This window comes from Rhyacophila brunnea, unplaced genomic scaffold (genome assembly GCF_057557595.1).
Source record: "Rhyacophila brunnea isolate RB1 unplaced genomic scaffold, BYU_Rbru_1.0 scaffold_6, whole genome shotgun sequence".
Lineage (NCBI taxonomy): Eukaryota > Metazoa > Arthropoda > Insecta > Trichoptera > Rhyacophilidae > Rhyacophila > Rhyacophila brunnea.
Window position 1 is genome coordinate 38,930,658 of NW_028233276.1, and position 11,027 is coordinate 38,941,684.

Genomic DNA, 11,027 nt, shown 5'->3' on the forward strand with positions numbered 1-11,027 from the left:
CCTACATAATTCAGTGTTATTATTTAAATATCGAGAATGCGATTAATCAATTCATTGAACAGTTTTAATAACGGATCAATTCCCCATATCGAATACGCGATTGTGTACATGTTTTTTTTTGCAGTCAGCCAATAGTCCCCTCTTATTTCGGTGTCATCTCGCTTGACCAGGCCACAGATCACAGCCAACTATAAAAGATCATTTCGTATTTTCAATAATCAGTTTGTTTTCCGCAACTGACAAAACACATTCCTATCAAAATGAAGACCTTCTTCCTTGTTGTTGCTTTGGCGATGTTCGTTGCAGTACAGGTAAGCAGATAAATGGTTAAACCGACCATAATTGATAATATAACATATCAGATGAGGGTGGTTTATAGATATTTGTATTAAATTTTAATAATTCATTTTAACTCAACAAATTCATATCAAACTATATTTTTATATAACGTAGATTAAAATAATCAAAATAATTGGTTTATTTATAATTCATAAATCAATTAAAATTAAATTTAAAAATAAATTTTAGTTCCTGTGGTTGTTTATAGAAATTAGTTTAAAATTCGCAGACATTTAAATTTTTAACACTGCTATATAATATTTTAATAAATCTTTTAACGAGACGAATAATTCATACAAAACTACACGTGTTACCGAACTTTATAATGTTAATTATAGCGCTCCTTAATTTGATCTGAAAATTAGTTTATTTAATTATTTATAGTTCTCAAGACAAATTAAAGTCTATACTTGTCTTATACTTGATACTTTTTAGTTTAGTTAGTTCTTTGATATGGTATATTAATAGTTACCCATACTTCGTTAGTTACTACTTGTTTCACCATCATAAGCTAACATACTATATTCATAATATTATATCAAATATATAATATCTTCATAATAAATCAATCATATACCTTCTTGAAATTTTGACAATCGCCAATCTATAGCTTCATATAATATATTCTGTAAAACAATATACAATTCATCAGGTAATCGTAATACAAAATTTTCGTTCTAATTTTAAATAGTTGTATCAATATTGTATCAGTATTTTATCAATATTGGTAATATTGTATCGGAGTAAAATTTCTAGTAGCAAATATTTAATTGTATCGATAATATAATAATATAACAAATTACTTACTAAAGAGAGACCAGAACTGAAAAAAAATATGAAAACTGCTATTTGTAGCTTGTAGGTACTATGTAGGCGTGGTATATTCTATTAGTTCACTACAAGAGAAATACAAATAATTAGATTAGTTATGTACTCATTTGTTTACAAACTTTATTTGAACATAATAATTTCTTAATTATGTTTAATTAATTGCTGGAAAATTACTTATAACTACACTCATAATTCATCAGAAATAATATTTCTTATATAATGAGATATCACAAGTCACTAATATAATCGTTATAGTAATGTTTGTAACTACCGTAAATTGAAATTAAAATTGATGGAAAGTATGTATATCATAATATAGTTAATTATATTCAAATTATATTTATTTAATAGTTAATAATAATTTGGTGAAACTTTATTTAAAATCACAAAGACACAACTTAACAATAAAATTAAATAAACTAAAAGGAAATATATATTATCATATTACTGAAATAATATAACGTAATTTGAATTTTTGCTGTTGTGTAGTATTTATATATTAATTATGAATTCATTTTATTGATTTTATGCATCAGAAAATTGCATACCAATTGTCAATTATTTTTGTAAAGTGAGGACAGTTGAGACAGAGGAAACAGTTATTTATTGTATTATTATAAAGGTTAATTATTGTAAAACATTAAAATTTTAATTATTTATGCCTAATTAAGTGAATATGGCAACCGATTATAACTTTTAATTTTGAAATTATCTCGTCAAAAAGTTTTTATTATTGAATTGATGAAAGTAAATAATATTTTTAAAATGTTTATATATAAATAAATATTATGTTTACTTATATGTGGAGCATATGGGTTTCTACAAATAATATTGACAACATTCTTAGGAAAATTACTTACTTAGGGAAAGATCAGTCCCAAGAAGTAATAATTTCAAAAGTTATATTAGTTTTGAAAAATGCGTTATATTTATGAATTCATAGCTTGAAATAGTTACCTACTTCTAAACCTGAAAGATTTAAAGGAGAAAGAAGTTTGCCACATCTCTGACCAATACATTTTAATAAACATTGAAATTGAGATCGAAATCTAACTATTCGTTTCTATTTTTAGGCACTGACAGACGAACAAAAAGAAAAACTCAAGAACTACGGCAAGGAATGCATCAAAGATACCGGTGTTGACAAAGAGCTGGTGAAGAAGACACGCGAAGGAGACTGGACATCGGAAGACCCGAAGCTGAAGGCATTTGCATTCTGCATGCTCAAGAAGGCTGACCTCATGACCGACGATGGCAAGTTCCACAAGGATGTCGCTCTAGCTAAGACTGAAGCCGAAAAGAGGGAGAAGGTTGGAGAGGCCATCGACAAGTGCCTCGCCAATACTGGAGCCACCAAGGAAGAGACCGCATGGAACTACGTCAAGTGCTATCATGTTGAGAAGCCAGATCATGCCCTTTTCTGAGCACATCAGTATTACTTAACATCTTAAATTCAAATTTCACAAACTCATTCTGTATAAATTGGTAGGAATTTCCTCTTTTGAGGTGATGTCATGTTCATATAATAAAATCTGTTACAACCCTTAAAATGAATTGTTTTATTAATTAATCAAAGGAATAACTTATTAAGTCTAATTAATAACCCATCCCTTAGCTGATGACATAAGAGAAACTTCACTTACCTAATAAATTAGTGATCTAGAAACAAAAACGCAGGATTCCATTTTTGAAAAATGTTGTGAAGTCAATAAAAATGTTTTATTTCTCTTTTATGGGTATAATTTCACAAAAAAGTACTAATATAAAATGTTATATACCTACTAATAAAATACAAATAATTATTTAAAATACTTTCTTCAGAAATTATATATATAAGAAAGATGTTAGACTTTTTTAATGACTAGTCAACATTTTACGAAAATATATTGTTTCTAAGCCGCTCAAATATTAGGAGCAAATAATGAATTTGAGAAATATTTACCTACCTACCTATAAATCAAACATTTAATATATTCATAAAAACAAAATTGCAATACTTATCTCGTTAATTTATTGGTCTCGACAAACAAAATAAGATCCAATGATATTTTTAGAAAATAATGCGTAGATGTACGCCTTACCACCAAAAAACTCCTCTTAAACAGACTAGTTGTTATGTTCTCTCAATTATTTTCTTTGGTATGGAAGTATGGACGCTAAACAAAGAGATGTCACGGAGACTTGAAGCTTTCGAGATGTGACTATATAGACGCATCCTCAAAATTCCTTGGACTGACCGGGTGACAAATGTTGAAGTTCTCAATCAAATGGGGAATGACCAAGTAGTTCTACATAGTATCAAAACCAGGAAACTACAGTACCTCGGCCACATTATGAGAGGACAAAAATACAGCATTCCCTAACTTTCAAGGAAAAATCAATGGGAAGCGTAGCAGAGGACGGCGCCGCATTTAGGGCCTTAAGAACCTCCGTGATTAGTACGAGTGCAGCTCCACTGAACTGTTCCGGGTAGCAGACGACAGAGATAACATTGCCTAGATGGTGGCCGACCTCCGCAAGGGAATGGCACAATAAGAAGAAGACAGACTAGACAAGAGAAGTGGAGTCTGCGTAGAAAGGAATACAGCATTCCTGAGGGTAAAGCGGTTGACAGAGGGTAGTAAAAAGATGTGTTCTGAAGGCTGCTAATATCTACTATGTGTGCCTTTATTCATGTATATAATATGAATCGATTTGCATTAATTAATATTTTTATTTTTCTTTCTATATCAATGTAATTATATAATATTTTTTATATAAATTATTTAATCATGCATTAATGGATTTCTGAGAAGCATTCTTGATAACATTTTTGTTTTATCAAAATTCAAGATACACTTTGTTGGGTTCAATAGATATGGGATGACTTGTTAATCAACTGTCTGGAGCCAAAATATAAGGTAAGTATGTAATTTTCACATGAAACGAGGAGAAAAAAATAGGTCGATTAGATATTATACATATTTATAATTAACTTTAATATTTTTTTTAATTAATATAAATGCATAAAATTGTGTTAATTAGATATTATGTAAGGATATATTTTTATTATTAGGCGCCCACAACGAGTGATAAAATCACAATAACACTTATATGACATTTTTAGATCTTATGTCAGAGATCAGGAACTTTTTGGGGCATTGCCGCAAATTTATCTGTGCTAATTAATTATTACTCCGCTCCGTAGACTCGAAGTAAACAAAAATAAGCTTAATGTTGTTAAAATGAAGAATATACTTATATCAAGTTCTAGATTTAAGAAATAATAAGATTGGAAAATAAAGTATTTTATTTGAAACATTCATCGCCATTTTGGGTTTAAAAAATGGAGATGTTTCATTTTACAACGTTATTATTAGCTCAGATTCTTATTTGTCCGGTGGTTGTTTGTCCAGTACAAATCTTGCAATTTATTTTTAACTAACTTTCCGACTAGCTAGACATTTGAAACTTTTAGAATATATCAGAACACGATGCCAATGCATTATTTTAATATTTTAGCCATCATTAAGTAGAATTGAATTCATTTTCAGTTAATTCTATTTTGTATGAAAAGTTATTTCAACACCATTATTGGTTGCTAAGGGGGTGGTCCAAGCAGCAAATTTTTTAATATATACGTGCGTTACTATGGAAATCAAAATGAAATGTCAAAATGACATTTCAGTACATATTCTATATTATTTGTTTGTTTTTTTTATTTACTTCATATCAAGTACAAGTTTAAGCATATTGAGCATAATAATTCAACAGAAAATTTAAAAACGTTGTATATAAAAAGTTCTTTTTATCTTGTAATTATTTCATATTAGGGCCTACATTTGGACTTCGGAGTTCAACTCATTTCTGTATTTCATTTCTTGAACATTATTGCCCATAAAGATGTGCTGTTGAAAAATGCAGCAGTCTTTACAGTTTTTGACATAAAAGTATAATAAATCTGTCTAGTTCTGCAATACCATGCATGAATCACTGTTCGAGCGCAGTACAAGAAGTGCACCTGTCAATTCTTTAGGATAGTTAGATAGTAGCACTGAGACGAATTCCCAGTGGCGCCGCAACAAAATTGGATAATCCCAGGTAAGCTTAATTAATAGAACGCGTTGAAAAATTCATTTTGTGCACCACTTTATGAACAACGTTCCCTCTAATTTTTCTATTGTGTGTGCGGATCATCAACGCAGCTGAGCAGTGTCACACGTCACCCGGTGTGGTAAATTTATACCCCCCCCCCACAAACACACGTTTCATTCACGTTCGAGAGTAATTCGTCAAAAATTCTTTTTTAATGACTGTATTAATGCATTCGACAAATTCGAACGCACAATTTTTACTTTGCCAGCTTTCGGGAATATCTGTGTATTAGATACATGATTATGAATATCTTGTACAGAAAGCATAGGAGCATTTTATTTTGATAGCCAATAGTACATTATCAATTAACACATTGACTAGATCGCAACCAGATGTTTTGCGCTCAGCAATCTCAATCCTATTCTTTCGTTCTTCGGGTGTTTCCGTCGTCATTATTCAAAAGTCCACCTCTTTTCAAATTTTTCAATTTCGTAATAGCATCCAGGTGTACTTGATTTAAATGCCTTTTTGAAAGATACAACCTCCATTCAGTCAACTTATTTCCAGACGTGAATTCTCCTTGCATATTTTCTGCGGAGCATATGATGCATTTAACACAATCATCTGTTTCCAAATGAAGAAATATATCAACAATTCATACTTTTTCGAATGCATTGAAGATGGCATTTCTGTTTCGATGATTTCAGAGAACCATTCCAATTTAAATTTATCGCAGGATTACTTCTTAATGATCGCATTTAAAATATCACATCCACTCCTTTCTGACATTTTTAGGGGATAAGTTTTCTATAATTAATTAATAAGTATAATTGTACTATAAGTATATTATGTAACTGTGCAAGCAATCGTATTGTTCACTTGAAATTGTTGAAACTGAACACACCTGTAGTTATTACTAACATCTGGCAAAGGAAACTTTCTTTTACAAAATGTTTGTGTAAGGACTGTGCGGGGGATGAAGACATGTGTGCGGACACATTTTGGTAAGTGTGCGCGCGCACATGCGCACACCTTACAGAGAACATTGCTTATGACCTCTAATGCTTCCTCTCACGGAATAAATTTTTGTTTTTGTTGTTTGAAAAACACTTCTAAGGTAAGCCTTAGCAACTAGTTTCAAAAATATAGTCAAGAATGTAAATATTATTATACCTAGATAAGTTTACATGAATTCAAGGTCTGAGAGAAATGAGGGTAGTGGCAGTAACGTCCCGTGGGGTTAAAAAATGATCTGTTTAAGATGGCAAATTAAGGAAACAATGTAAATAATACAACTTATGAGAATAATTTCCATGAATTTGATTAACGATAATTCTACTCAAGGGTGACACTTTGCCTAGATACCCACTTGGTAGCTGTATTTAGTTCGATTCTAAGGTTTACGAAACTGCGTAGGCCCTAGAGTATAGCAGGTTCACTCATTTTACTAAATGATATTTTTTATGGCTTCGTTAGAAAATATTTAGACACTTAGGACGATGCGAGGCAAGGGAGTTTGAAAACCACTATTTCAGAATCATCCAGCACAAAAGTTCGTCGACAGATGGAGATTTTTTTTTGTAATTTTGCTATATTGACTATTATGCTGAAAGAGTATTGCCACAATGAAAAATAAACTCACGATAATAAAGTATTTTCAATAATATATAGATTTCTATTAATTTTATTGTGTTATTTGAATTTTTATTACCGTTAAAATATTCATATTTATTCTATTTGGGATGATTTAACCCAATTTCCCGACCCCTATTTATTATACGTTATTGTTAAGTCGTATTTTTTGTTGAATCATGTTTAAATTTTAATGGAAAAAATATTTGAATACAACATTAATGGACAGCTACTACGAGTATCAGTAATGCCTTTATCAAGGTGAATTTTTATGATAAACAATTTGTATTTAGTTTTATTCTTGCGATCTTTTTGAATTTCTTGACAGAATATGATTTGAGAAGCATATCGTTTTTATCGTTTTTTCGCCCTCACGTAGCAACTATTTTGAAGAACATGTTAAGGCCATTGGACCCGTTTTATCCTGTCTTCTCGGAATCGCGGAAATGATAAGCATGTTTAAAACGAATTGATACACAATAAACTCTTTATTTATTTAAAATCTAATAAATAGTATTCAACTAAAACGTTCTGTGTCATTAAAATTTTTCGAATCGCTTTACTTTTTAAAATAAATGACAAATAGTAAGTCCTGTTTTCGAAATTGGTCAAAACGACTGTCACGCCACAATGAATGTTGAACTTAATAATAGTTTTGCAGGTATATATTGTATGAAAGAAATAGGTAAAACAATACATTTCATTGATTAACTCACGTACTTTTTTTAATTTCAGAAAAATAAAGATTTTAAAGCCATTTTAGTTTGAGTATACATCGGCCAATTTTGAATGATTTTTTCTCACAAAATAATATATACTGCACAATAAAAATATTTTTTTATTATAATATAACATTTCCGTAATACTATAAATAATAATTTATAATAAAAAAATAAATAAAACCCCATAAATTCGGTACAATTAGTGACGCTATATTACCAAAACACGTCGTACATTTTCATGTATTTATCCTGTTTTCAGACAATTTAGAAATATAATTATTTTGCAAAATTAACAAAAAGAGACCATTTGATCGATTAATCCATATAGTTTTTCTAATTTCTTATTTCTAACGTTAGTACATGGTTAGTACGATCTGGAATTTCAACGGGTAAGGACGTCTTTTTTTCCCAAAATTTAGTCCGAAGCAATATTATTTGACTCATGGAAAAATGACCTCTACTCTCTTTGCAGTAACAATCAAATTGGCAAGTCGCAATTATTTGTATCGTTCTATTCCAAACACAGGACGCATGCCAGGTGCTATAATTTGTGTTGACTAAAATATCAAACATCATATAGTACCACTGAATGTCAAACTGAAAAAAATGTAGTTTTATTATATTTATTATATTATTTATTATCTTGTAATTGAAATGGTTGCAGCATGTGAGATATTGTAAGATAATTGAATCTAACAACCACGATGGCTACAAGGAAGTACTGAAGGTATTCGTTCGGTGACCCATTTATAAAAAAAAAATATTTTGGTCTTGAGCAGTTTAGATAAAATATAGGTGGACTTTAATTGTTTTGATAAATATGTACCTACTTGGTTAGGCTTTAAGCGATTTGAAAAACTTTGCATGTACTTAATACAGTTTTTATGTACCTGGGTGGCCATGTTTTGTTATTTTCAAAGGGACGTACGTATCCAGGAGTATGTATCCGCTTTAACCGAACAGTACCGAAAATTTAAAGTAAAATACGTTTTCGAATGCTGTCATCGTAATGGCCACTGAAACATGTGTCACAATTTTATTAATCGTTAAAATAATAATAAAAAAAGTCTTTTGGGGCACAAAATCACGTATATGTTTTATGATATATGTATTTTTCAGATGGTTTGTGGTAAAATCTTTTTTTTCATACTGCCACAATTCAACTATTCATAATTAATTGTTTGTTAAATTTTTCATAGTGATCTTTGACTTAATAGGTAGGTGATAAAGTTTTTACCTTACTTTATTGTATTAATTTATTGTTAAGTGAGAATTAGCTGCTTTCGTTGTCAGTGTGTATTTGATGAGTGCGCATAGTGCCTGACGATGTCGAAAGGCGAAACCAGGATCGCATAAAACGACTCAAATGAAATAGTACAAAACTTAAATCCATTAGAATTTAATATATTTAATGCCGAGTTGAATTGAATGGAATCACCTTAGGCATTTATTAGTAATTATTTAACACAAGTAAAAAATATAATGACGTAAGAACCTAGTTCATTGAATAATAAAAACAATATTACTCTTTACATCACAACTGACAAGATTTATATGAATTGTATATTGCCTGAACTCGTTGATCCTAGACTAACACGGTTGATGGATATAAGAAACCCTCAATATAATAATTATATTAGATGCTATCAATAGAGAAGAAAAAAAAATTAAAAAATAATAATTTATAATAGTTATTCTAATACATTACATACCGTTTAGCCTGTACACTAATTAAAGAACCAATTATTAATTTTCTATACACTAATGTTCCGAAATCCTCCGCGGCGACCAAAACGTACTGCCGTCAAATACACGTTATTATAATAATGGTTTCTTAAATCTTGATTGTTGCGTACTAAATTTAAAAAAAATTGTGCCTCGACAAATATTCATTGAATTGCTTTCTTTTATGAGTCATGTTTTTATAATTCAATAAAAACGCAATAATAACAGACATCTTTTATGCCATCTTGTGAATGTTTTAAACTTATAATTTGTAATGTTAGCTCATGAAAAAATGAATAACTTTTGTATTCATACACACCGATATATATAAATAATATACCAATTTGAAACACCTCAGAAACATACATAAGTATTAGATTTTTTTTTGAAAAATATTTGGACTGAATTTGAACCTACAATATGATAGGTTCAAGAAAAGGTGTCACTTCACAAATTCAGCATATCAATAATATGAGGTTTTTATTTGGAGGTCTACTATTTTTATTATTATAATTTATTCTACCTACCACAAAAATGTTTATAAAATATGTTAGAAAAAAAAATATTATTAATTCAACACTTTTAAAACCTCTGATTTCGTATCTACTCCCGGAGACGCCGAGCGAAGCGATTTTTGTTTTTTTACTTTGATATGTGCTGAAGCTTATGGCTAATTGTTGAGGCGCTTACGTCAAATTTGATTCTTACGAATGAACCCATAGGCCTTAATAAGTACGTGGTAATTATTAAGACGTCATATTAATTTAATTTTCATGTAATAATGTTTTGAGAAATATAACATGTGATATAATGAATTTGCATAAAATCGATGATTATATATGTGTGACAAAATTGGATAATTCGGCAATCAATTACGAGAATAATATGTATCTACAATGTATATCGTCAACCCAGTTCTATCTTATCTAGTTTTGAGTAAATCGAGATTCAATCAAGTTGGAATCCGATTATAATATCTAAAATGTGGCTGCCATCGTAATCCAGTGCGTAATGTACTGTATTCTCATCTGGGGGCTCCGGGTTTGATTCATATGTGTAAGATTTTCCGAAATCTCACGTGTTTGTTTAATTGTAATTACCACTGCTTCACTATCACTATTATCATTGCCCCCACAACGGGGGGGCTGACAGGGGTCTGGCCTGGGGGCCCGGGCTTAGGCATGGCCCGGCGTGATGGGTCGACCAGATGAGTGAGATAAACGCACAATAAAAATTTGCACTAATAGTAGTAAAAAAGTTGCCTGTGGCGCTATTTTACTTCGACAATGATATATTTTTTAAATATATGGTTAAGCGATACAATTTCCGATTATTGTGTGTCAATACTCGATAACTCCATAATCGAAGTAGATGTTTTAAAAAATACGAAAATCGCTAAATAATATAACTTCGAACAGCATTTGTTTTGGAAAATGCTTGTATAGTGTCACACTGCCTTTAACCTTGGCGATAGGTAGGGGGGCCCGCCAAAAGTTTTACCCATGGGGTCCGTTTTAGGATGTGGGGACCATGACTATTATACTACTGTGTCATTTGGCCGTGATCAAATTGACGTTTTCTAAAAAACTGTGGAAGCTGTAAAAAAATTGTTCTTAAATATTTGTGTTTAAATATTTTTCAAACAAATTTTTATGTTTATTGTATTCCGCTGGCATCATATTTTCCAAAATACGGATACACAAG

General features: G+C 30.4%; 1 protein-coding gene across 1 annotated transcript; it reads left to right on the forward strand.

The window, feature by feature from the left end:
- Window positions 1-220: 220 nt before the first annotated feature.
- Window positions 221-2,720, forward strand: LOC147065668 (B1 protein-like). Its single transcript, XM_085956699.1, has 2 exons — window positions 221-311; window positions 2,244-2,720. The coding sequence occupies exons 1-2, from the start codon at window positions 261-263 to the stop codon at window positions 2,592-2,594; spliced, it is 402 nt and encodes a 133-aa protein (XP_085812825.1). The 5' UTR covers window positions 221-260; the 3' UTR covers window positions 2,595-2,720.
- Window positions 2,721-11,027: the final 8,307 nt, after the last annotated feature.

Excerpts from the sequence above, each read along its gene's own strand:
- LOC147065668 (XM_085956699.1), top strand. The coding sequence starts at position 261 with ATGAAGACCTTCTTCCTTGTTGTTGCTTTGGCGATGTTCGTTGCAGTA. Across the intron at positions 312-2,243 it reads CGATGTTCGTTGCAGTACAG|GCACTGACAGACGAACAAAA; the intron begins GTAAGCAGATAA and ends TTCTATTTTTAG.